The sequence below is a fragment of the Sturnira hondurensis genome, unplaced genomic scaffold (genome assembly GCF_014824575.4).
Source record: "Sturnira hondurensis isolate 20B ecotype Veracruz unplaced genomic scaffold, ASM1482457v3 Scaffold0006413, whole genome shotgun sequence".
In the NCBI taxonomy this organism is placed as follows: Eukaryota; Metazoa; Chordata; class Mammalia; order Chiroptera; family Phyllostomidae; genus Sturnira; species Sturnira hondurensis.
In genome coordinates, this window is record NW_028079044.1 from 26285219 (window position 1) to 26313200 (window position 27982).

Genomic DNA, 27982 nt, shown 5'->3' on the forward strand with positions numbered 1-27982 from the left:
ACCTTTATCATAAATGGGTGTTGTATCTTATCAAAAGCTTTTTCTGTGTCTATTGATATGATCATGTGGTTTTTGTCTTTGCTTTTGTTTATGTGATGTATTACATTTACTGATTTATGAATATTGAACCATCCTTGCATCCCTGGGATGAATCCCACTTGGTCGTGGTGTATGATCTTTTTGATGTATTGTTGGATGCGATTTGCCAATATTTTATTGAGGATTTTAGCGTCTATGTTCATTAGTGATATTGGCCTGAAGTTTTCTTTCTTTGTTGTAGTAAAAGGTGTATCTTTACTTTAAACTAGCCCTGTGTATTGCTCCTGTGCATCTAGGTTAACACCCCTTTGAAATGCCTCTATTTCAGACTCCTTGGAAGGGGAATCACCCTCAAAAGAGCAAATAATCTTAACCATCCTATAATCCAATCTCTGCTGTGCTTTATCCCACCTTCATGTAACCTTCCTTACTTCCTTACATTCCATTCTAATTCCAAATACATTTTTAAAAACTTGCAAACTGTCATACTATGAAGCATTTTTCTGCCTGTTGAGATCTCACTTCTGGGAATATTTTAATTTGGCTCAAATCAACTCTAATGAGCTCTTATATTTTTTTACAGGTTTGGATGCTCTTATGCCGACATCTTTTAATTTTTAGAAATAGAATAGGCATAAACTTATAAATATGATAAAATACATCATTTGGGAGCAGTTACCCCTCCTCGATTCAAGTAAATTAGAGAATATACCGAAAGATGGGTAGATGAATGGATGAATGAGTGGACAAATAGACAAGTAAGCCGTCTGAACAATTTATGATCCATATTTGTAAATTTCACACTCAATGTGTCAGTCAGTAATTGCAATGCTGAAGGTGCTGTCCTCATTCATTAATGAACAATTGTTAAGAATTGAGCACATGCTAGACACCAGTGTAAGTGCTTATAAAACACAGAAGAAGAAGCCAGACACAGTCCTCGAGGGTCTCGGTCCAGTGAGGACAAAACACGCAAAAACATATCCATAAGACAATAGAAAGTGTTCTCTGAGAGAGGCTCTGACATGTGACCACAGTGGGTGTGAGTTCCTTAAGTGTGAAGGGGACTGCCAAGGAAGGCTTCAAAGAGAAAAGGCGATGTTTGAGATGAATTTTAAGGAATTCAAAACAAAGTCTGAAACCTGCAACTGAACACTTAAAAGCCACCAAAGTTTGTATTTGGTGACACTTTTGTATTTTTCTCTGGCGCAAATTCCTCTATGAATTTACACATATCACATACTTTTTAAAAGTCTGATTAAACCCCAAATGAGTCTTGTCTCACCTTTGTAAGTTTTTCATCTTCTGTGGCTGCCAATTTCTTTTTCTTGTATTCTTTTCTTCTCTCTAAAACACTCATAATTTTCTCATCAGTTAAGTTCTTCCTAAACTCACAAAACTGAGGCCAAAATTTAAACAGAACCCCAAAAATTGTCATCTGTATAAAAAACAAAGTATGTCTCCAATTACAATTTTATACAAATGCACCATTTTGAACTCTAATTCACCATAATAATGGATTAACTATTCTATCTCTAATATACAGTGTGCTTCCTCCAACTTACTGTCTCCGGACATCTTGGTACAGTTTGGCTCAGCACATGCTTATCATCAATGGTTTTTACTGCCAATGAGACGTCTTTCTTTAAAAAAAAAATTCTTAAATACACTTAAAAGTCACTTTATTCTTTATGTTTCCCTAAGCAATTGATTGTATTAATAAAGAATCCATTAGGTCTTTTAAAATAAGAAATTTACGTTTTCTTTTAAAACACATACCAGTTGATCTGCCACACACTGCTGTTTTATGCAAGTATTCCAAATATTCTGTCCATCAAGGGGAACTTCTCTCCCCCTTCCCCTTGCCCTTCTTTTAGAGAAAGGAAATACCGTTTACCTCTGGAAAAGCTCTTAAACAAGGCTTAAGATCTAAGAATAAATCTTGAGTAACTTTTAAATGATACAATCTCTCTTTTATGTGAGAGCAAGAAAAGTAACATTTAAAAAGCAGAGTGGTATCCCGGACAAATGCTTTCTATGAGGACACTCTACAGTAAGTGATTAATTGTGATATTTATAGAGATAAGAATTGTTGCTCAAGTTCCCAGGCCAAGTTTTTCCATTAGTTCCAGAGACACACATTACTTCCAAGAAGGTAGGACCTGCCACATCAGATCAAGTCCAACATTTTGTTGCTAGGAACGGCCTTTCCTTAATGCCCTGGAGAAAAATGAGCCATCCCATTAGGCTCCAAGCCAACTCTTCAGAGGAAAAGAAAAGTTTTGAAAAAGTACATGCTGCAGTGATCAGCAGAGTCCTGAATTGGTGTGTTTCATTACTCCTCTGTTCTGTACATGGATATTATTAGTAATTCTAAAATTATTGACTCCTTTTAAAATGCAATTTTGTCACTGAACTCTGTAGCCTCTTGGGACTATGAACACAAAAGCCAGAGCTACTTCACTTGATAAAACACAGGCCTTTAAATCTTTTTCGTTTACCTGCCAGGCATTTATTCAGGAATCCCTTGCTCCAATGTTCAGGGATCATGGTAATTTTCATATGAACGTCTTAAACTTAAATACCCCTCCTTCTCTATTTATCAACTATCAACAAATTTTCATTTATCGCCCCAAACTGTGAGTCATTCCCACTCTCAAATATATTTACTTCCATCTAGAAGGCCTCCCAGTAAAAGTCACCTAATTAACAGAAGTTTTCAAAGGCAGGCATAAAACTGCTCTATTTCTAAAAGTTGCAGCTAAGATTTTAGGTTAATGACTTATGGGTTATTTACCAACATTACCCTGTACTTCCAGAACCTTAAAAAGATAACCAAACTGTTGGTAAGGAAATGTTCTAATAAACAAAGAGCTACTTTGCTGATGGCCAAGAGGTGGACAATGGTGAAAAGGTCCCGTGGTGAGAACTTTGGCTGAGTGGTGAGGGATGCAAGTGGGAACAGGCGGAAGCTACACTGATAACAACACTAAAAGAGGCAACAGTTTTTAATTCACTGTTTAGCCCTTGCACCCAGCTTTGCTCTCATTTCCAATTTGATCTTACTCTTTCCTGTTATGATAAATCTCTTCTCACATCATTCATTCACGTGTTCAAAAATGTAACTGATGCCCTGGCCAGTGTAGCTCAATTGGTTGGAGCACTGTCTTGTAAATGGAAAGGTTGCAAGTTCGATTCCCGGTCAGGGCACATGCCTGGGTTGCAGGTTAGGTTCCTGGCCCGGGGTGCATGCAAGAGGCAACCTATTGATGTTTCTCTGGCACATCAATGTTTTTCTCTCTCTCTCCCTCGTTCCATTCCCCTCTCCCTAGCATGTCCTTGGGTAAGGATAAAAAACATACTCTTGAATGCCTCTTCTGTGCCAGGCATTCAGGGTGCAAAAGAAAGTGTGAGACAGGCCCTGCTCAAAGACCTTACCATCTAATGGGAAAAATCCAGCATGAGAATAATCATTTTCTTTTCTTTTTTTTTAAGATTTTATTTATTTATCTTTAGTGGGGAAGGAGAGAGGGAGAGAAATATTAATGTATGATTGCCTTTTGTGCATCCCCTGCTGGGAAATGGCCTGCAGGGAACTGGCCTGCAACCCAGGCATGTGCCCTGACTGGGAATCGAACCGCGATTCTCTGGTTCACAGGCCCGCGCTCAATCCACTGAGCTACACCAGCCAGGGCAGAATAATCATTTTCAATGTTGTATTATAAGTGTTCTGACAGGGACAAAGACAGGATGTCCCAAAAGCACAAGGAAGAGAAGAAGACACTGCAGAAAGCTCAGGAGGGAAGAGGGTAAGGCCACTTTATGGAACCATAAATGTTTCAGTAGGACTGGGAGATAAATGGTAAGAGATGTGGTTAGAGACTTGTGGGAAGGAGTATGGTCTTCATTCAGAGGACAGTGAGGGGTAATTGAAATTGAAAGCAAATTAAATGAACTTTGAGAGAGCCTACAGGCAGGGGATTTTGGTAATCAATGTGAGACTTTGCAGATGCAAGGACTGAGGCAGTGCCATGAAGTGGAGAAAAGCAGGCAGAATGACATAACAAGGGGACAAAGGGAGAAATTCAGGGTAAGGGGATGAAGGAGAGGGAAGACACGAACAGGGCAACCAGACCTTGGCTCGTAGGAGGTGCTGCCCTTCTCTGAGCTTCTGTAGGAAACGCAGGAGGAATAACAGATCTGGTGGGATAAGGCCTCTAAATAAAGATTCCTTTATTTCCTCACGCTCCAAAGTTCATATTTAAGATATGGGCCTGGGCCTACATTTTAGGAAATCAGGCAGAAGGCAGAAACCAGAGGATTCCAATCAAGTTCACGGTCGCCATTGCTGACAGTGTGGCAAACCAACCAGTGTAAGCAGCTGCAGACGGTCACCGTGGGACCCAGGGTCTTTGATCCAGTGGGCAAGGCCCTGCTGGCCTGGGGATTGGCAGGCCCAGACGAGGCTAAGCGAGCTCTCAGATCTCTTCGTTAACAGATGCTACAGTTCTGGCACCGTGTTTTCTCTATTTCTCTCTAGCACATGCTCAATCATTCCTCTATATTTTCCCCTATTTTAATGCATGATTTGGATTGTGAGTCCACTTCCAGTTCCTCAGAGGACTTAGAACACAGCTGGCTCACAAATGAACGTTAAGGAGTAATGGCCTTTTTCCATGCTCAAGGGCAATCATGCCCTAAATCTCTGTTTCACATCACTGACGTCCTGACACGGCTTTCCCCAGTCCCTCTATTATAATTTATTTTTCTTAATCATTTTTCAGGAACAACATCAGTAAAAGGCTTTTCAAAATGCAAATAAATTATGTTCACCAAATCACTGTTTTCTATTATTTATCTTAAAAAGAAGTAACGTGAGCAGGTTCACAGACATGACTTTCCTTCCACAAGCTTGTATACTTTATGTTGGTCGGGCACTTAAATCTTCTCTCGCTTATTTTACGAGCTATGTGAATGCTCCAATCTTTAAAAATACACAAATCTTGGGACACATATATTCCACACATTTTTGCGGTAGCAGATATTTTAAAAGGAAATATGAATGGTGGGAAAGAAAGGAGGAATTAGCTGGTGTTATAAATTAGAAATGAGAAACGATAACATGTGAGTTCAAAGTGTAGTATTTAACAATCATGTTTGTTGTATATTATCAACAACAGGAGAGTCAATGACTAGCTTCTTACGTTCTCTAGCTTAGGCAAGTATTTTTTAAATTAAATAGGATAAATCCCAGTATTAGGAGGATTGGAGTCTTGCCAAATGCTAATAATGCAGAAGCTTTAAAAGAATATCTAGATTGTCAATCTAGTTTAAGATATGCCGAGCCACGTGCCGAGACCTCTTACCTGTGCCTCTCTAAACACATACGGCCCTAACTCCTTCCTGTGCTCAATAATCTTCTGGGCTTGCTCCAATGGAATGTCAATTTGTAAAGCTGGGGGAATACTGGAATTAATGAAGCAGTTGATAATAGTCACGACCTTCTTGTGGATGATGGACTCTTCACAGTGAGAGTGGCACAAGTCCTGGGCAAGGAGAAGAGGTAGAACAATATAATTAATGCATCACTACAGTGCTTTACAGAATAGTGCCAAGATGTCTTTCAGCTAATATACACACTTTAACTTCAGGTCAAGAGGGCACTGGGGCATGCCAAGGCTATCTTTAAAAATTACACCTTTTATTCCTCTTGGGTTTGAGGAACCTAAGTCTTTAGTGAACATGCCTTACGTAAATACAGGTTTCATTATATCCTGGTTGCTTCTCCTAGGCAAAGGAAGAGATCTAGTGTCCACTTTGACTTACCAAATCTATATTGAGTGCCTGCTCTATGCCAGCCAGGTAGTTGAGCTCCAAGACATTGAACATGCTTGTTAAAAGGCTCAATTTCTACTAGAGGAGAAGCATGAAAACGTGTCACTACAATTGGAGATAGTAAGTGCTATGATAAAGGTACACACAGCATTCTAGGAGAGCACTGAGAACAGGCACCTAACCCAACTTACAGGTCGTTGCAAAAGCTCGACTGGAACTGCTTCTACCCCAGGGGGACTCAGGGCCAGAAAGGCAAGCTACAAAAGCTATGTGCTGGTGGTAACAGGTGTGTCCATATGTCTCCGTGTTTTTTCAATTAACCTATATTATATTACCCTCTTTATTGTTAAAGAACTTAAAAATAGTGATTGTACATAGAAAAGACTCAGTTTTGTCACAGATATAGAACTATCATTTAAAATTTTTTTATTCTTATTACAGAGAGAAATATCAGTTTGTTGTTCCACTTATTTAAGCATGCATGGTTGATTCTTTTTTTAAGATTTTATTCATTTATTTTTAAAGAGAGGGCAGGGAAAGGAGATAGAGGGGGAGAGAAACATTGATGTGGGAAAGAAATATCAATCAGTCACTCCTGGTATGCTCCCTGACTGGGCACTGGGACCGAACCTGCAACCCAGACGGGTGCTCTGACTGGGAATCGAACGTGACCTCTCAATTTGCAGGAGGATGCTCAACCAACTGAGCCTCACTGGTCAGGGCTTTGATTCTTTTATGTGCCCTGACTGGGGATAGAACCCACAATCTTGGTGTATCAGGATAATGCTCTAACCAACTGAGCTACCTGGCCAGGGTCAGGGCTATCTTTTTTTTTTTAATAAAGATGTAGCTTAGCTTAAATTATGGCACTTGTCTGTTAAAGGCATTGCTGTCTAAATCATTGGAAGGCACACAAATTTGGAAATATAATTCTAGGGCAGAAATGAGCCAACATTTATTAAGCACTCACTGTATGCTAGGCATTATAATAATTCATGTCTTATGGACACTCTTAAAAGAAAATTCTAGTGCTTGTCATATAAAACTTCACATACAGTTTGGCATAAGTTATACACAAAAAAAGCTTGATATGTTACATCAAGACAACAGTTAGCATTTTTTACTCAATTTAGTATCCCCTCAGAAAAGGTCTATTTATACCACATGTCTGGCATGTTACCAAAAATGTATTTTTTTTGCCATTACTGGTGACATTATCAAAATAATTATTTGGTGAGCCTGGTTTATAACTATGGAGTATAAGGCTTATGAAATGAAAAGATATTTGTGAAGTTACATGGTTTTAATTTTGAGAGTGAACGGATAGAATTTAGACAGAATCAAAATTGATTTTGCCCTCCTTGTTCTGCCCTAACTATGCCATTCGCCTGGCTCACTTCCACCTGTCCTAAAAGTTTCGGCATCAGATACTTTCCCGACTAAGCTTCCTGTGACTCCTAGTCCAGCAGTGATGCCCACCCTGGTCCTTCCCTGGTAGCCTGTGCTTCTCTCACCCCTGCACTAAGCACACTGCTGCGACTGCCCTGTCGATCACTAGTCACTCGTCTGTCCTGCCCATGGCCCTGTAGGCTGCTTTGGCCACAGCTGGATTCTCAGGATTTAGCCTGGCCCTTGGTACATGCTCAATAAGTGTTTATTGACTAAATATATGTTTCCAGTCTTTTCTCTGTGGAGACACACACACCACTTTAGATGAAATCATACTGTTTTCTAGTAGCTAGGTTTAAAAAAATCAATTAAGATGAATATCTTTCCCATCATTGATTATTCTCTTGTGGCATAATTTTTACTGGCTGCAGAGTGTTCTATTGGATAGATGTATCATAACTAAGTAACCAGGGTCTTGTTGAACATCTGGATTCTTTCTAGTTTTTTAGAGTTCACAGTTTGAGTAAATCACTGAAGCCATCTCTTTGCCTATTACTATAACCACTACTGGTTCGAGACATGAGTTTAAGCAGCAGAAAGGCTTGGTTCAAACTCTAGCTTTACCACTTCATTAGCTGTGTGATGTCAGGAGTATGACTTTCCTGTGCCTTAGCTGCTGCTTCTGTAAAATGGTGAGAATGACAGCTTTGCTCTCATAGGATTTTTTAAATATATATTTTATTGATTATGCTATTATAGTTGTCCCACTTTTCCTCCTCTTTTTCCCCTTCTGCCCTGTATTATCCCTCCCTCCAAAATTCTCTCCCACCTTAGCTCATGTCCATGAGTTGTACGTATAAGTTCTTTGGCTTCTCCATTTCCCATACTATTCTTAACCTCCCCTTGTCTATTTTGTACCTACCATTCATGCTTCTTATTCCCTGTACCTTTTCACTCATTCTCCCTCCTTCCCCTCTCCACTGATATTCCTCTATGTGATCTCCATTTCTGGGATTCTGTTTCTGTTCTAGTTGTTTTCTTAGTTTTGTTTTTGTTTTTTGGTTCCATGATTGATAGTTGTGAGTTTGTTGTCATTTTACTGTTCATATTTTTGATTATTTTCTTTTTCTTAGATAAGCCCCTCAATATTTCAAGTATTAAGGGCTTGGTGATGATGAACTCCTTTAACTTGACCTTATCTGGGAAGCACTTTATCTGCCCTCCTATTCTAAATGATGGCTTTGCTGGATAGAGTAATCTTGAATGTTGGTCCTTACTCTTTATGACTTTGAATACTTCTTTCCAGCCCCTTCTTGCCTGCAAGGTTTCTTTTGAGAAATCAGCTGATCATCTTATGGGCACTCCTTTGTAGATAACTCTCTCCTTTTCTCTTGCTGTTTTTAAGATTCTCTCCTTAACTTTCAACTTGGGTGAAAAATTATGATGTGCCTTGGTATGTGCTTCCTTGGGCCCAACTTCTTTGGGACTCTCTGAGCTTCCTGGACTTCCTTCCTGGAAGTCTGTTTCCTTTGCCAGATTGGGGAAGTTCTCCATTATTTTTTCAAATAAGTGTTCAATTTCTTGCTCATCCTCTTCTCCTTTTGGCAACCCTATGATTTGGATGTTGGAACATTTAAAGATGTCCTGGAGGTTCCTAAGCCTCTCCTCATTTTTTTCTGAATTCTTGTTTCTTCATTCTGTTCTGGTTGAATGTTTATTTTTTCCTTCTGCTCCAAACTGTTGATTTGAGTCCCAATGTCCTTCCCTTCACTGTTGGTTCCCTGTACATTTTCCTATATTTCACTTTTCATAGCCTTCACTTCATCCTCTATTTTGTGACCATACTCAACCATTTCTGTGAGCATCCTGTTTACCAGTGTTTTGAACTGCACATCTCATAGGTTGGCTATCTCTCCATCAATTAGTTATATTTTTCTGGAGCTTTTTTCTGTATGTGTGGAAGGGGTACAAGAGGGAACAATGCTGCCTGCATGGCTCTTAGCTGGCTTTCAGTCACTTCCTCCCACTTCTCACAAGTAAGTTGGGTCCTTCTGGTGCTGATTCTCAAGTGGGTGGGCTTGTGCATTTTCTGGGGCCCTGTGGGTCTCCCCAGTGAAGTCTCCTGTGAGTCTGGGAGTTTCTCCTGCCACCGTAACCCCAATAGGTTTTTGTATCCAGAGGTTTTGTGGCTTTATTTCCCCATGCTGGAACCCTAGGCTGTGTGGTCTGTCTCACTCCCCAGTTGTTCCTCCTGGTTTATCCACACACAAATGTGGGACTGCTGGGTCTGCCAGAAGCCACCTTGCCATGCATCCTCTTTTCCCCAGCTGCCCATCTCTGCCCCTCCTACCAGTCTGGATGAATGTCTTTTCTTTAACTCTTTGGTTGTCAGACTGCCATACAGTTTGATTTTCTGGCTGTTCTGATTATTTTTTTGTTTTTCCATTTGGTGCTATCCTTCTTTTGGTTGTGCAAGGAGGCAAAATGTATCTACCTCTGCTTCCATCTTGGCCAGACTCACAGGATTCTTATGAAGAATAAGTTAGTTATTACATGAAAAGCATTACCTGGCAGATAGCAAACACTTCAGAAGAGTAGAACATATAAAAGGGAGCTCACTAAGACTTAGGTAGAATGCTCAAGACCCAATCCAAGTACCATCCCATCTGTGGACATTTCCCTGACCTGCCACCTTCCCTGCGTCACTCTCTTTTCTGTGGGGACACCAAGTTAGAACACAGACCATAATCAATACTACTTAGTTTTATGGATCTCCCCTTCCCTGAGGGAGGGCCGTGCACTGTATTCACCTTTTTATTCCTATAATCTAGCATCGTGCCTGGCACATTAGCTACTTAATAAATGCTTATTGAATGTACAAATTCAATTCTATAGCATGACTTTTAATAGTCACCTAGTATTAGAGTTCCTCATTCTGGGATGCAGAAAAGATACCTAAATGAAAACCAAGGCAGCCTTGAAGAAGGAAGAGTTACAAAACTAAGGGCTGACTGAATATGTGTCTTTGGTTTACTAAATACTTATCTTGGAAGATTTATCTTGTTACCTCTTGTCTTACCAGGGTGGGACTTACTCATATTTATATAAGCTTGAAAATACTTCTACCCACTCATAATAATTGCCTATTCTGGAAAACAGACACTACCTCCTTTCTAATTCTCAAAAAATGATTTTAATACTACTTATCCTGTGACAAATTTTGAAACACTTATCTCAAAATATTTTTTTCTGAGAAAATTTCTAAGTTGTGAATAGCACAAAAACTGTTGATAACAGAAAAGGGTAGAAAACTGCTTCATGGTATGTTGGATAAAGTTTAGAAGTAGATTTTATTGAGCAACTGCTAACTATACAGAATATACATGTTGCAGAGTATTCATACTACATAATACAGGCTCACATTATAAGCCAATTGAAAGCATTACCCCATGAAATTCCAGCTTTATTTTTATTCCCTACTTTTATAATGGGATGAAATAAGCTGCTTGCAAGGAAATGAGCTCACTGCTCCTGGGAACATTTAAGCAGAGGCTGGGTGACTACTCTTAGGTGTTTCTAGAGAGCATTCCTATGTAAACAACGTACAAGTTTAGATTGTATAACCTAGGAAGTCCTTTTCTCATTTTCAATGCAAACATTCTATATGATTTCATTAAGCACTTAAACCTGAAAACAAAATGCTTTTGAACCTATCCACTTGTTTTTTTACTTATTTATTTTGCTATAAATTTGGCCATTTTTTCTAATAGAAAAACCTCTCTCAGTTCTGTTGGTCTATTTATCTATAATCCACTATCTTTACTTTTGTGGTAAATATGGTTGGGAATTTTATAAAGAGATCTTGGGTAAAGTACTGAATATGGATACCTTCAGGGGAAAAAATCTATATAGTATATTTACAGATAAGTGACATGCCAAAATATAGTTAAAACTTTTCAGGAAGATTCTCATGAGATCATAATGTATGGGACCGCCCTGAAAAACCTATACTATGATTTAGGGCTCACTCTTATGCCTCATTTTACAATAATAATAATATAAAATAGAAAAACAAATATCTCAATATTTTCATATTGGTATGAAGGTGGCAAAATTGGGATATCTTCTACATAAAGTTACAATTAAGAATCTGATACATTAACGGATCCCTTCCTCAAAAACAGGTGACTTTCTCCTGCTCTCAGTAAAATACCTTGTATTTTTGTACTTCTTGCCAAAAGAGCACCCCATTTTCCAATAAATCTCCTTTTAGAGCCACAAACCGTTGGAATTGTCTTGCAGTAACTGGATTCAATAATGCTTTACGAAAAGCAATGATTTCAGAAGATGAAGATATCCACTTACTCTCCACGGGCTGTCCAAAACAGGGAGTACAGAAAATTAGCTGTGTTCTCAAAAGTAAAAAAAGTTATTTGCCAGACTAAAAAGTCACCGACTTCTCTCTCCTTTACTTTTGGCTGCTGAAATGGCCACATACAACAGAATTTGGGAACTTTTTCGCTCCATTCCTCTCCCCTTTGTCTCCTTTTATTTTTTATGGTACCATTTTGTTAAGAGGTAGAAAGAAAAAGAAATGATTAGATGATTTATTACTTATGACTACACTGTTTGAGAATGTTAACAATTATTACAGTTTGAGACTACGGTGAAAACCCACATTAGTGCACAGTATGAGTTTGCTTAAACAGAACAAAATAATCAAAATCATATGATTATATATTGTTATGGTATTATTTATTTTGTGGTTTCATATACTATATGTCTAGATTAACACATAATCCTCCTGCCTTTTAAAAACTAAAAAGAGTTAAACATTTAAGATATTTTTCAAATTTTTAGGAAAAAATTAGTGATTACGTCTATTCATTTAAATAGGAAACTTACTGTGGAACTTCACTATAATTCTATCCTGGACAGATCATGTTTTTTGGTGACACCTCTTTATATTATTTTAATAGCAAATTATTATCAAGAATTACTAATAAGAAGAAATAATTACAAATACACTTTTTTAATAACACACGTCCTCTGGCTGAGGATTCACCTTCCCTAACAAAGAGGCCTCAAGGAGCAATGGCATTTTAGGGATGCTTGAAGGTACTACTTATTTTATATCTGCATAATTTTAAGATGTCTACGTCTTTTAGATCACATATTTATCCTCCTTTAGCTTCTCAGATGGCAAAAAGAGATTTCACTGAATTTACTGAGTAGATTTTTCAATGGATAAGTTTTATTGAAGTTCCCCAAATCTGAGTGTAGCCTACAACCATGCATCATTCGAAGGCAATGTTTTAGGTGAACTTAGGAATTATAGGAGTAGTCAAACAAAACACATGATAAATACCCATTACTGACAGTGCATACAGTAAGTTTCTTGAAACAAGTCATACATGATCATCAAAATGAGTACTACATAAAATGTGCCGTGGGAACACAAGGGAAGGTGCAGCGGATTCCGCCTAGAGAAGGAAAAGCTCTGCAGAGAAGGGTCTGCCGGCGACATCCGAGCAGGAAACAGAAAATGGAAGGCAGCCCCAGACAGGGCAGATGGACGCTGGGGCCCTCACTAGACAAGGCACTAGCTGCCTGTTGCGTTTGGGGGGAGGCACGTGCTGGGGTCTCTGGACAAGGAGTTAGGACCCTTGCCACGTGGTCCGTATTAGAGTTACAGCCCTATAAATAGGAACAACTGTGTATTAGACTAAAGTGTTTGTTTAAAACCCACTCAGCAAATAATGTTTTAAGACCTGCTTCTTAAGGTATTAAAACTTAGTAATTTAACTAAAACCTGTAATTTTACAAAAAATAACATAATACATAACATATAATACTATGAAATATAAGCCCATTGTACTTAGTATTTCAATAAAAACATAGCAAAAGACACATATAAGAATAGTTGTTTTTCCTTTCAAGAGGAAAATACAGAAAAATCAGACACTAAGATATATATATTCCTTAACAGACAAATAAAATTTTATTTTTGTTTGCAGTGGGTCAGCTGGGTCTAGTTTGATAAGTTATCAAGACCTGAAGAAGGATAAATACTCATAAATTTGTAGGCTCAAAAAGAAAACTGTTTATCATGCTTGTTAAGAAGTAAGCATCTAGTAAGATATTATATTATAGTGGTTTAAATAATCACCAAAATAATAGTTATCTTAATGCTGCTAAAGCTAAAATGCAATTCTAAGCAAAGAGGGCCAAGGCAACTGATTTAACCTGCTGACGCTGCGACAGGTTTCTCATTCGTTTTGCGTAATCCACTCTCAATCCTCTTGCATAATAAACAAGCTACCATATGCTGGAATGAAGAGCTTATCTCAATATTCCGTGAGAGCTTATCTCACACGTAAAATAAATAAAATACATATTTAAAGTCCAATCAGATACTCCTGGAGATGAGCACGGGAGGAACTGTGTTAGGTGGCTCCGGTCAAATCACATTTTCCACTAGATTCCACCAGCCTGGAGTTCAGTTGGTGGCTTAGGACACAATGTTTACAATGAGGGCTTTTGGACAAGAGGGAGAATAATACTTGGACAGAGCAGAATTTACAGGAGGAAGACTATAACAAATAATTACTTGCCTTCCAAATCCCAATTTTCATGTCATGCTTCTGTAGTAAGAGCTCTTCGGCTATGTCTCTCAGCTGTACCTAAAAAGCAAAACCAATTATTTTATGCCAATTACTAGAATGTCTAAAGTTTTGAAATCCTTTACTAATTTGGAAGCTTTTAAAAAATGAAGTAAAGGTCAGCATAGATAAGAGATAATACAATTCGGCAGAAAAAGGACCAGACTTAGAAATGGAAGTTCTGTCCAGATCCCTGGGTGAGTTGCTCAAGTTCTCTGTTCTCAACAGTTTCCTCTTCTGCAGACAGAGATAATACTGGCCAACTGTACTGCCCTAAAAGCAGATGATAGTTCCACTTTGGGCCACGTGGAACTGAAGAGATAATGAGGATTCCCCAGATTTTCATGCTATATTCTCACCACAACCAATTTTAGAGAGTACCAAAGTCCTCCAACTGAGGCAGAAAATACAGTTGACACTTCTTGAGGTTACTGCTGAGGGATGGACAGATGGACAGAGATAGAAACATATCAATAGACACATATAAAGATGTAAATCTATAACGGAATTGTCTTCCATATATTGTTCTGCATCCTGCTTGTTTCACTCAACAAATAATATCTTTCATTTCAACACATGTGGAAATCTCCATTTATATTTTAATTTCATTTTATATGGAATTATATGGAAATCTTCATAGTTTTCTATAGTATTAAATCATCATAATTCATTTAAGTACTGTTCCTTGAATATCCTTGCTCATTTATGTGAGGACTTAATAATAATAATAATAATATAAAAAACAACTACATTAATAGGTAATATTTGCATGTTTGCTGTGCGTCAGGCACCATGCTAAGAAACTATACATATATCATTTCATTTCATCTTCACAGCAGTGCTGTGCAGCACTTACTCTTATTAACCCCATTTTTTAAAATGAATAAACTAAGGTTACAAAACGTAAGAGTTGTACAATTGATGTATGGAAGTGCTGAGGTTAAAACTTGGGAAGTCTGATTCCATGTTGCTAACCATGATGCCATAGAAGTATGATGGCTGGCTGGCTGAACCAGTGTGTACACCTGAAGTTCTGAGAGGTACGGTCCATTACCACGCGAAGACTGTAGTGCCAACACATACCTTTATCTTCTGACGCGCTGCAAACTGTTCACTTGCAAGAAACAATGGCAACCACACGTTTTCCAGCCTATGTAGGACACACTTTTGAATTTCAAGCAGAACAGGTGCACCAAGCTGCTCATGGAGAATCCTTCCCCAGCCACCACTTATATTCATTAGCTAAGAAAATAAAATAAAACAAAAACTACAAACTTCTGTTTTGGTAAAGAAACACTAATACTCATTAATTCATTCATTCACCCCAAACATTTGCTGAGCAGCTGGTAGGTGCCACAATTTTCATTTTCTGTAAGACTATCTCCTGGCTCTACTGTGTATGGTAAAGAAAAATACCTTTGCTAACACCAAAGAGAAAATTGCAGTTTATGTGAGGGTTGTTTCAAAAAACACAGCAATGGGATTTGTACCCTGTGAGACTAGAAGCAATGCCATTTTTTCTCCAGGGCTTCACTATCTTCAACTAAAATGAGGACACCAGTATATTAGTTTCCTAAATTCTCTTCTCAGTCTAATAATCTATGAATCTGTGATTCTGGTCGAAGTGACAGGTTTGAGAAACTACTTTCTTTTGTTCATGAGGAAAATGAAGCTCAGTATAGAGACAGCCTTGACGCGGACATTACAAATACCAGGTGGGAGATGGCAGGAGGCTGCTGCAATGATGTGGGGCTGTTCCAACAACCGCGGAGGAGGAGGCAGAGGCGGCAAGGAGAGGAAGGCAGGGTTACACAGCCCATGGTCTCTGACTTGAACGGGCAGCAACTTTTATAAAACACAATTTCTTTGTGGCCCAAATCGTCCTTTGGCATAATTATTGGCTTCGACAAGCTACTAACGGCTATTTCCTTCCGGAGATCATTCTGTTTTCCCCCCGTTCCTGTGTACACTTTACACTTGAGACGTTTGGACGGCTCATTGGAAAAAACTACCTTCTTCTTAGCTCTCCTTTGATTAAACGAATCCTACTAGCATATCGGTTGAATGAAAACAAAAGAGAAACCCTCCTAGCCATCCTTTAATATTAATCAAATAACATTAACAATGACACTGTTTTTGTATTAAAAAAGGAAATAGAAAAAGAGAAGAAAAAGAAAAACAGACTACTTTGTTAAGCTAAGAGCAAATTGGCCACACAACTGGAATCAGAACTAGCATGGTCTATATAAAACGTAATGTGATTTGAATATCCTTAAGTATAAAACATAAGTAAAATAAACATAGAGACAAAGATGAGGAAGAAGAATTATTGGGAGAACCCCTCTGGAGTAAGCCCAATCGTTTGTTATGACAGCACCAGGTGACTTCTCCTACTGAATTTTAAGTGCTCAGCATGTTACCCTATGGGGGGTTCACACAGGAGCATGGGCACCACTAAGCCTCACACAATGCAGCGCAGGCCAAACAGAGAACAAATGCTTTCCATGTGTCCATTTCATGCTTGTGCCCAGTGAGACACCCAACCTCTGTTGCTGACACAGCCCAGGTTGTATCTCAGGGAACTAATGGCGAAGTATTTTTGTTAAGGTGGCTTAATCTTACTTCTAATCCCTCTTACTCCTAAGGACTTCTGCTTACTTCTCCCTGCAAAGATCGAGCTTTTTAATTTGGTAGGCTCTACTTGCAAATATCTCTGAATTTTTCTTGAATTTAATGAATTTCACATTAATCTGAGATTTGTATCTTATAAATGTATGCCATCAGAATATGCATCTGTTTAAATTGCCAATATAAAAAAATCAAATGCTATCATTTAATCTCTAGATGGTAGTACTAGCAAACTTCAAACTAAATAAATAATTGCAATTTTTTAATCATAAAATATGAGCCATATTTTATGTGATCAAACCCACTGCTGAATCCCAAAATGAATTTTTTTCTGTAAATAATAATACCATGGTTATTAATAAGTTGTGATTCAGACCATGTGACTTTGGTCCAACAAAATGGCCAAACCTATGTTCCGGGTCAATGAAAATAGTTTATGGGGACAATACAATGGCAAACAGGATTTTTCAAAGATTAATTACGTTTGGAGTAATACCAGTTAATAGAAGAACAGAAAAGAGGTCAAGGTACAGCTTAATGGCTGAAACTGGCTGTTTCCCTGCTTGTGGGAAGGATGCAGTCGCCTCGTTGCGCAGGCATCCTGAGCTCCCAGCGGAGTGTCCAGCATATCAGCACATCACAGGCACTCACACAGGCTGAATGAGTGGATGAGTGACTATATAAAGGTTATTTTTATCCTTAAATTACTTTTTAAAATAACACATTTTACAATACATAATACTTGAGTGCATTTTAAAAACATTTTTTGTGATACATGTAAATATCTAAAAAATGAGATATCAAAGTTGTCTAAGTTCTAAAAGCAAATGAAAAAAATGACTTTCGGGTTGTTGGCAAAAAATAATAAATAATAATAAATTGCTTCAGTATAGAAATATCTTTTCATGTTATACCTTGTCCTGCTGGCGTAGAGAAGCAGGACTGTTAGGTCCAAAGAAATATTTTTTATTAAGATATTTGTTCTTAATATACATAGATTTTGCCTCCCTTTGCTTTTGATCTTTGTGATTCATTCTTCGGAACTGCTCGATGTCCGTCCAGCACATAAGGTCCATACTAGAACGAAAACAAGGACAAAGTTCAGCCTTTCTTGTTCATTTCTCTCAGTTCTACTAAACACGAAACAAAGCCATTGTTTTGAGAGAACTTAGAAAGTGACTAGTTAGCAAGAGTGATTAGATCATGAAACTAATGAGTACAATTCTGTGCTGCATCCTGACTAAACATATGAATGAATAGCAGAAGTCCTGGGATCAGAAAAAAGTCTATCACCATTATCGGGAGGGTCTCAGAGTTCTCTGGACTAGAACTGTCAGTTTCAGACACGGGAACACACCCACCTATTGCACGTCTATTTGGCAACAGGCGAAATTTAGAATAATCCTCAGCACAATGAAGGGAAACTATGTATGTGGAATGTGGCTCCCAAGTCTAACCAATCTTTCCTAACTTGGGAGAAAAATTATTGGAAAAAAATATGATCAATGCTTCAGTTTATATTAGATGAATATGTTACAAGGCCCCAAGGTTCTGTACAGAACTACATTTCATTTATATGTTAACTAACAAAAATGATAAAATATTGCATTAATTTCAATAGCTTAGTGGAATATAAAAGAGACACTTCTCAGAAACAAAAATAGCGCCTGTCTAGATGAATGCAAAAGAAACAGCAGAAAATGGAAAGGATAAAACATGCTGGTGTTTTAGTTTTAGCCAATGATGAAAGTATCAACAAATATTATTTAACCACTTAAAAGAATACTTTGGAGGATGCTATTTTTTCATGCACTCCCTAACAGAAAGTTATCTATACAGCTTTAAAAAATTAAGTAGCTTAGAAAAAAATGATGTTTCAAGAGGGAAATACATTTTACAATGGTTATGTTCCTTACCTTGATGAATGAGCCTCAAGAAACTGACGGAAATGTTCAAACTCCAGTTTGTTTTTAAGCAGATCGTCAAAAGTAAAATGCCTATATTCTGCAGGAACATTATTCCAGTACTGTGTTTCCTTAGAGATATCAGGATGTTGTGAAATACCAGTTCCAATTTCACGAGTAGGATCCTAGTGAAATAATACTTTTTATAAAATTCTCTTAAACACAACAAATCATTTTTCAAAGTAAAATGAGCTGAAATAAAAATTAACTGTTAGGCCAATGCCATTTCATAGGTAGGTCAATGGTAGAACTGGGTGAAGAATCTGGAATCTAACCCTGGCAGGGGTGGCCCAGCTGGATGCATGTCATTCCACACAACGAAAGGTCACTGGTTTGATTCCCAGTCAGGGCACATGCCAGGGTTGCAGGTTTGGTCCCCAGTCAAGACGAGAGACAACCAATCATTGATTCTCTCTCACATCAATGTTTCTCTCCCTTTCTTTCTCCCTCCTTTACCATCTCTCTAAAAATAAATAAATAAAAATCTTTTTAAAAAAGAATGTACAATCTGGTTCTAACTCATAACAAATTCTCTTTTGTTCCTTTACATTCCATTCTCTTATTTTGAGGAACAGTTAGTAAACATTTATTATATACTTATTTGTAAATATTATTATTTTTGTTAGTACAGAAGTAACATCTTTTGTAGTAAAAAGGAAACAAAAAGCACACATAATACTACCATTCAGAGATAACCACCATTAGCATTTATATGTGTGTGTGTGTGTGTGTGTGTGTGTGTGTGTGTGTGAGAGTATGTGTAGTCTTTTTGGTCTACATATACGTAGCTTATTAAAAACAGCATATGAAGAAACTACACATGAAGATACAAATGCTCTGGCAGGGTAGATCAGTTGGTTGGAGTGTCAGCTTGTGCACCAAGAAAGGTTGTAGGTTCAATTCCCAGTCAGGGAACACACCTAGGTTGTGGGTTTGATCCTAGGTCAAGGCACATAAAGGAGGCACCAATCGATGTTTCTCTTCCATGTCAATGTTTCTTTCTTTCTCCTTCCTTCCTTCCCTCCTTCCTTCCCTCCTTCCTTCCTTCCCTCCTTCCTTCCTTCCTTCCTTCCTACCTACCTTCCTTCCTTCCTTCCCTCCCTCCCGCCTTCCTTCCTTCCTTCCTTCCTTCCTTCCTTTCTTCCTTCCTTCCCTCTTCACTCCTCTCTCTGAAATCAGTGGATATACCCATGGGTGAGGATTACATAGAACAAGAAGAAGATAGACTATACAACTACATATGGTTTTATAATTTGGTTCTTTTTCTTAACAATATATCATGAACATAAAACATTCTTTTATCTATAACTTAATTTCAAAAGTTACAGAGTAAAGAAAGGTGCTTCTAATAAGGATCACGTTCTTTTTTTATTTTTTTATTTAAATATATTTTATTAATTCTAACATTACAGTTGTCCTAATTTTTCTCCCTTTGCCCCTCTCTACCCAGTACGCCCATTTCCTCCAGCAATGCCTTGCTCCCTTAGATCACGTTCATGGCTCATGCATATAAGTTCTTTGGCTACTCCACTTCCCATACTATCCTTAACTTCCCCCTGTCTATTTTGTACCTACCTATTTATGCTTCTTACTCTGCACCTTTTCCCCCATTCTCCCCCCTCCCTGCCCCACTGATAACCCTCCATGTTATCTCCATTTCTGTGATTCTGTTCCTGTTCCAGTTGTTTGCTTAGCTTGTTTTTTAGATTGGTTTGTGATAGTTGTGAGTTTGTTATCATTTTACTGTTTGTGTTTTTGATCTTCTTTTTCTTAATAAGTTCCTTAAACATTTCATGTAATAATGGCTTGGTGATGATGAACTTCTTTAGCTTTATCTTGTCTGGGAAGCACTTTATATACCCTTCATTCTAGATGATGGCTTTGCTGGATAGAGTAATCTTGGGTGTAGGTCCTTGTTTTTCATGACTTTGAATACTTCTTTCCAACCCCTTCTTGCCTGCAAGGTTTCTTTTGAGAAATCAGCTGATAGTTTCATGGGAACTCCTTTGTACACAACTGTCTCTTTTTCTCTTGCTGTTTTTAAAGTTCTCTCCTCATTTTTAATTTTGGGTAACGTAATTATGATGTGTTTTGGTGTGTGCTTCCTTGGGCCCAACTTCACTGGGACTCTGAGCTTTCTGGACTTTCTGGAAGTTTATTTCTTTTGCCAGATTAGGGAAGTTGTCTTTTATTATGTTTCCAAATAAGTTTTCAATTTCTTGTTCTTGTTCTTCTCCTTCTGACAATCCTATGATTTAAATGTTGGAATGTTTAAAGATGTCCTGGAGATTCCTAAGCCTCTCCTCTTTTTTTTTTTTTTTTTTTGGAATTCTTATTTCTTCATTCTGTTCTGGCTGAATGTTTATTTCTTCTTTCTGCTCCAAACTATTGATTTGAGTCCCAATTTCCTTCCCTTCACTGTTGGTTCCCTGTACATTTTCCTTTATTTCACTTTTCATAGCCTTTACTTCTTCCTCTATTTTGCAACCATACTCAACCATTTCTGTGAGCATGCTGATTACCAGTGTTTTCAACTCTGCATCTGATAGATTGGCAATCTCTTCATCAATTAATTGTACTTTTTCAGGAGCTTTGATCTGTTCTTTCACTTGGGTCATATTTTTTTTAATCTCTGGGAGCCTGTTATGTAGTAATGGGTGGAGCCTTAGGTATTTGCCAGGGCAGGGCAACCCATGTCACTGTGTTGTGGCACTATATGTGGAGGAGGGGTCCAAGAAGGAACAATGCCACTTACTTGGCTCTCAGCCAGCTTTCAGTCACTCCCTCCACTACCCACAAGTAATTGGACCTTCTGGTGATGATTCCCCGGTGGGTGGGTTTGTATATGTTTTAGGACCCTGTGGGTCTCTCCAACAAACTCCCCTGTGAGGCTTGGAGTTTCTCCTGCTGCCACAACCCCCACAGGCCTTTTTAGTCAGAGGTTTTGAGGCTTTATTTTCCTGGGCTGGAACCATGGGTTACATGGTCTGTCTCGCTCCCTAGTTGTTCCTCCCAGTTTATCCGCACACAAATGTGGGACCTCCTGGTCCTCCAACTGCTGCCTTGCCGTGAGTACTCTCCACCCAGCTGCCTATCTCTGACCCTCCTGCCAGTCTGGAAGAATGTTTCTTCTTTAACTCCTTGGTTGTCAGACTTCCACACAGTTTGATTTTCTGGCAGTTGTGTTATTTTTTGTTTTTAAATTTGTTTTTGTCCTTCTTTTGGTTGTGTAAAGAAGCAAAGTGTATCTACCTATGCCTCTATCTTGGTTGGAACTTCAGAGCTAATTGTCTTTAACAATTTGGTGAACATTTTACAGATACCTCTTTTCATATATGTATACATGTAGAGATACATATTCAACTGTGTAAATAAGATCATACAATACCTGTGTTTTTATTCCTTACATTTTTATATCATATTTACTGAGCATTTCCATGTCAGTAAATATGAATCTAAACTGTCATTTTAATGAAGATACAATTTAATATTATTGCTTTATAGATCTATCATGGTTTACTTAGCCAATCCAAAAGTTTTGAATTTGTGTATCAAAATAATAGTTTTCATATCCTAGTCAATCCCGTGGTCTTTTTACTGACTTCCTCAAACTCTTCCCTTATTTAAAAATATTTTGCCTATTGATATCATAAAACAGTTCGTTTTATGTTTGAAAAACTCAATTTAACTCTTTTGTGACTTGACCTCAAACAGAGTTGCTGACATACAGAAAATAATAACATTCAAAGGAATATGACGTGGCTTGTGGGCTCTCAGGTGAGGCAAACAAGTAGCTCGGCTCCTGGTGTTACCTTATCTGCTTTGTCATTAAATGTGTCAGTAAAATGTGACACTTACCAAATGTAGCATGCTAAGTAAAGAAAAAGCAGAAAAATGAGACTGCCTATCCCCTACATTATCAGGATAGGATCTCCTCAATATATGATCTCCAACCCCCACCCCCACCAATACATGCAGTACTAATCCTCTCCAGGATGTAAATTCATTTTTCTACGTAGAGAGGTGTCTTACCGTCTTACCTCAGCTTTCTTGGAAAGTGTCACTTTATGCAAAGCCTGTAGCTTTCTAAAGCATGTGGAGTCTAGCTGTCGAGTTTCTTCCACCAAGTTCACCTAATAAAATAGTTTTAAAAAAACCCTTGTAACATCAATAGAATGTGAATTATGAGAAAATAGAGAAAGAATGCAGAATTTGCTAGTAACAGTGGGCTAAGAAACCAATGCACTTGCTAATAAAGTAAATTAGCTTGAAGGCTAAAGCACGATGACCAGCATAGGAAAAAACATCAGCTATAGCAAAGTCAGACTTTGAATGTATACAGTAAAAAATACCTACATTTCTAGGGATATATTTTTAACAAGTGTGCCACAAGATTTTTTAAAATGTGCAATATCCAACTACTCAGTCAGGGGCACTGACCTCTTTTCCCTTAGATTGTCAAATAAAAAAGTGACAATAGTCAACACAACAATGGCTTTCCATTGTGAATACCCTGTCTTGAATCACAAATACATATGTTGTATAATAGAGTTGCATCTTCTTGGTCATATTATATGATAAGATTGTGTCTGATTGATTAATTCTTGGTAGTAGCAATCTTCATGCACAAGTATAACAACCTGACTTTTTTAAAAGATTTTATTTATTTATCTTTAGAGGGGAAGGGAAGGAGAGAAGGAGAGAAATATCAGTGTATAGTTGACTCTCGTGCATCCCCTGCTGGGAACTTGCCCGCAACCCAGGCATGTGCCCTGACTGGGAATCGAACCACAATCATCTGGTTTGCAGGCCCACGCTCAATCCACTGAGCTATACCAGCCAGGGCCACAACCTGACTTTTTAAAAAGTAACCTGGGTAGTAACTTTTTAAAAAGTCAGGTTGTGGCCCTGGCTGGGTAGTTCAGTTGGTTAGAGCATTGTCCCAACATGCCAAAGTTGCAGGTTCGATCCTGGGAAAGGGTACATACAAGAATCAACCAATGAATACATAAATAAGTGGAACAATAAATTGATGTTTCACTCTCTCTCTTTCTCTCTCTCTAAAACCAATAAAATAAATAAATAAAATGTCACTTTGGAGCAAAAAGTGTAGGTAATTACTATAATTATTATTTTTGTAAACTAATCAAAATTATACCTATTTTTGTAAGATTGGCTAAACATATATTTTTTAATGTGCTGCAGAATTTTAGTAGCTTATGTGTGCTATGACATGAAAAAGTTTGAAAATTGATGACATAATGCCACCAAAAGCCCTCCTCATTTCTGAAAAACCCTTGGGAACTGACAAACACTGGAAACATGCTGGGTCACATTTCCAGTTTCTGTTTATTATGACAGGGTAACAGAAGGCAGGCACTACTGACGTAGGGGCCACGTGATCCTCAGAAGATCATGAAGTGGCCAGACTCCATTGTTATTAGTCAGTGAGCAAAGGTTTTATTGGTGCAGCAAGAGAGGAGAAAATTAATCATCTAATTAAACTGCATGGTTAGTCGCAGCCTTCAGAGGGTATATTGTACTACTTGATACAGTCAGGAGAACAAAATCATTCTCTGTTTCTCTGTTGCAGGGAAAAAATCGGTTTGGCTAGTTGAGTAGTCTCCTTGGTTATCCCTTTTGGAAGAGAGTCTATCTAATCCAATCAGCTGGACTTGTACGGAAATCTCTGGGCTGAATTTAAGGATGTTTCTAGAAATTAAGAGAGTGTTACTCTTCCTCTTATTAAAAAGAATGTATAATTCGTCCCACACATTTTTATAAGAATAATTACTAAGGCCAAAACCTTTTGTTTTAGGGACTTCAGTTATAATTCTAAATCTTTATCACCCCAGGACCATATCTCAGATCCATTTTTCTCTAGACTATACATTACATTAAAATAAGAAGTAGAGACTTGTGGTCAAAATGGAGGCATAGATAAACATGGCTTGCCTTCTCACATAAGCACAGCAAAAATTAAACTAAGCTACAAAACAACTATCACCCAGAATCATCTGAAAATTGAGCTATATGAGGTGTAAGGTCGATGACCAAGGAATTTAAAAAGTCACATTCATCCAGACAGATAAGAGGGGTGGAGACGTGGAGACATGGAACAGGTGGTCCCACATCCAGGTGTGGTAGACAAAAATTTGGGAGGGATACCTCAGAACTGAGGGATCTCAGCCCCATAGCAGACCACCAGACCAAGGTTCCAGTGCTGGGAAGACAAGTCCCTATAACTTCTGACTGTAAAAAACAGCGAGGGCTGGGGCAGCAGAAGAAACTGTGGGATTCTCAGGAGTCTCCTCTTAAAGGGCTCACAGTGGACTTAGAGCTTATGTAGACCCACTCCCTCTGGGCTCCAGCACCAGGGCAGCAGCTGGAAGGACACCAGGTGCATACGGGAAGAAAATAAAATGTCTAGCATCAGGGCTAGTGCCAGGGAACAGCTTCTTCCCAGACAAAACTCCAGAGGCCAGGCAGCAACGCTGTCCCTTTCTGAGCCCTCCCCCACACAGAGCCACAGAATGGCAACACCATATCAGAGACTTCGTCAACTTAGTTCACATGCTTTGCCCTGCCCTGGTGACTACCTAGGGCTCCGCCCCATACAACTTACCTGGACTTTTCTACATCAGACCACACTACTAAGACAGGGAGTCAAAGCAGCTCTACTAACCATAGAAACAAACATAGAGAGACTGCCACAATGAGGAGACAAAGAAATACGACCCAAATGAAAGAACAGAACAAAACTCCAGAAAAAGAACTAAACAAAATGGAGACAAGCAATCTATCAGATGCAGAGTTCAAAACACTAGTTATGCTCAACATGCTCAAGGAACTCACTGGCTACTTCACCAGAATAAAAAAAGACCCAGGCAGAAATGAAGGTTACACTAAATGAAATAAAGAAAAATTTACAAGGAACCAACAGTAGAGTGAAAGAAGCTGAATCAAATCAATGATTTGGAACATAAGGAAAAAAGAACATTCAGGCAGAACAAGAAAAAAAAGAATTAAAAAAAAGTAGGATAGTCTAAGAAGCCTCTGAGACAACTTCAAACACACCAACATCCAAATCACAGGGATGCCAGAGGAGAAGAGCAGAGCGAGATATTGAAAACTTACTTGGAAAAATAATGAAAGAAACTCCCCTAGTTTGGTGAAGGAAATAAACATACAAGTCCAGGAAGCACAGAGTCCCAAACAAGATGGACCCAAAGAGGGCCACACCAAGACACATCATCATTAAAATGCCAAAGTTTAGAGATAAAGAGAGAATCTTAAAAGCAGCAAGAGAAAAGCAGATAGTTACTTGCAAAGAGTTCCCATACAAATGTCAACTGATTTATAAAAAGAAGCTTTGCAGGCTAAAAAGAACTAGCAAGAAGTATTCAGAGTGATGCAAATCAAGTATCTATGACCTAAATTATTCTATCTAGCAAAGCTACCATTTAGAATGGAAGGGCAGATAAAGTGCTTCTCAGACAAGGTCAAGTTAAAGGAGTTCATCATCACCAAGCCATTATGAAGTGTTAAAGGGACTTATTTAAGAAAAAAGATCAAAACTATGAACATTACAATGATAATAAATTCACAACTAGCAACAATTGCATCTAAAAAAACAAACGAAACAAATAAGCAGAAACAGAATCATAGATATGGACATCATTTGTAGGGTTATCAGTTGGGAGGGGGAAGAGGTGCAGGGATTAAGAAGTACAAATTGGTAGGTAGAAAACAGACAGGGGAGGTTAAGAATAGTATGGAAAATGGAGAAGCCAAAGAACTTATAAGTATGACCCATGGACATGAACTAAGGCGGGCATTGCTGGAGGGAATGAGGGGACTAGGTGGGAGTACAAGGGGGAAAATTAGGACAGCATAAATATATAATATAATAGCATAATCAGTAAAATATATTAAAAATCAAGTAGAGAGATTTTTAAAATTTTCATATGATAGCCTAATTTTCCCAGTGTAATTTTATATTTTTGTAGTAGAAAGGTTACAATGCTAATTTTTCAGAAAAAAAGAGAGATCAGAAAGAAAAATTTAATTATTTTGGTCATTGACTTGAGTAAGCCATAAGGATTGTTTTAGTCACGATCCAATCAGGTAACTCTATCCAAGGTGTTTCAGTATTGATTTTATCTTAACCACCTAACCTATCTTTCCTGGGAGAGGACATGACTGAGGAGTTGCTGGGGTGATGAGAACAAAGAAGAGCAATACAAAGACAGCAGAGTCCCACCTGAAATGACCTCATGAACAGGGCACGTGCATTAGCTTAATATAAAAAATACCCGTGAATGGTTTTAATTTGTGATTCAAAATAAATATTTAAAGGAATTTCCTCCACCCGTCCATAAGGAGAGTGAAAATATTCAAGCACTGAGGCTTAACATGACCTCTTTGGGAATGAAAAAAGACGCGTTGAAACGCCCATCCAATCAAGCGACCTGACCTGATGAACATCTGGGGGTGCTTTCACGTGGCTGCACTGAAGTCAGGGAATGTGCTCCCCACCATGCATGGGAAATGTTTATATTTTCCACGGGTATAATATTTACCGTAACTCATCCAGCCTAAAATCAAACGGGCTTTGTTCATTAATCAAAATTAAGGCCGCTGCTGAAAAACAGCAAGAAGGGACAAAGCCGGGATATAATCGCGGCATGTTTTGTTGGTTCACAGGAAGCCAAAACTCAGATTCATCTCTGCTAACATACTTGTACAAAGAACTGAAAATGACACCAATTTAAGTCTTTGGTCCGGAGGCAAAACTGAATTTTAGGAAAAGGCCCATGGGAGACCTTTTTCAGCTTTTTGTTTTCTTATGTGTCAATGATATTGCTCATCATCAGTTTTACATCAGTAGGCTCAGTGGTTCACTTACAGTTCCTCGGTGCCACAATACCTGTCTGTAAGCGAGTTGGTCTGATTTCACCATCATCGTCCAGGGCTCCAGTAGGAGGAGAAGAATATATTCTTCTGCTGTGTCAAAAAGGTCTTCAAATGGTGGTTGTATCTTCATATAAATCTCTCTTTTCTTTTCCTGTTGGAGTCCAATGTCAAGAGTGGCCGAAGGAGCGACATATGTGGCAAAAAGATACTGAGGAAGAAGGGAGGAAGGGGGGGGGGGATGTTGGGAGAAACCATAATGGTTAGCAGGTTCCTTAGTGAAGGCATTTTTTAAAAGGTAAGAAAAGGCAAACAAGCTCAAGTGGTTTTTTTTGAAAGACGTGTAAAACTACTTAAGACAAAGCAATATGCTTATTCAAAAGAATTTCCTTTTCATTTTCCTTTCCTATTTCTTCATCTGTAACTAGTCAACTAGCCCGTGGATCTTGCACAGCAGTAGGTGATTTTTTTCAGATTACTGCTATGGATTATTATGATTGGTTTCAAGCGATGTGTTTCCTTTTTTTCCTTATGTTCATGGCAGTTCTAACT

General features: G+C 38.3%; 1 protein-coding gene across 5 annotated transcripts in view; it reads right to left on the reverse strand.

The window, feature by feature from the left end:
* Window positions 1–27982, reverse strand: part of RGS22 (regulator of G protein signaling 22) — a 116494-nt gene that overhangs the window by 13079 nt on the left and 75433 nt on the right. For 4 of the 5 annotated variants that reach the window (XR_005066801.1, XM_037048273.1, XM_037048274.1 and 1 more), the window contains exons 15-23: window positions 27447–27641; window positions 22558–22650; window positions 18470–18642; window positions 17468–17630; window positions 15009–15167; window positions 13878–13946; window positions 11477–11638; window positions 5406–5585; window positions 1325–1477 (exon numbers count right to left, since the gene is read on the reverse strand). Coding sequence is in view for 4 of the 5 variants with exons in the window: in XM_037048273.1 (XP_036904168.1) it covers window positions 1325–1477; window positions 5406–5585; window positions 11477–11638; window positions 13878–13946; window positions 15009–15167; window positions 17468–17630; window positions 18470–18642; window positions 22558–22650; window positions 27447–27641 (1347 nt within the window). In the remaining variant the exon portion in view is untranslated. The remainder of the gene's footprint in view (window positions 1–1324; window positions 1478–5405; window positions 5586–11476; window positions 11639–13877; window positions 13947–15008; window positions 15168–17467; window positions 17631–18469; window positions 18643–22557; window positions 22651–27446; window positions 27642–27982) is intronic. The other variant, XM_037048275.1, reaches the window with a different exon arrangement.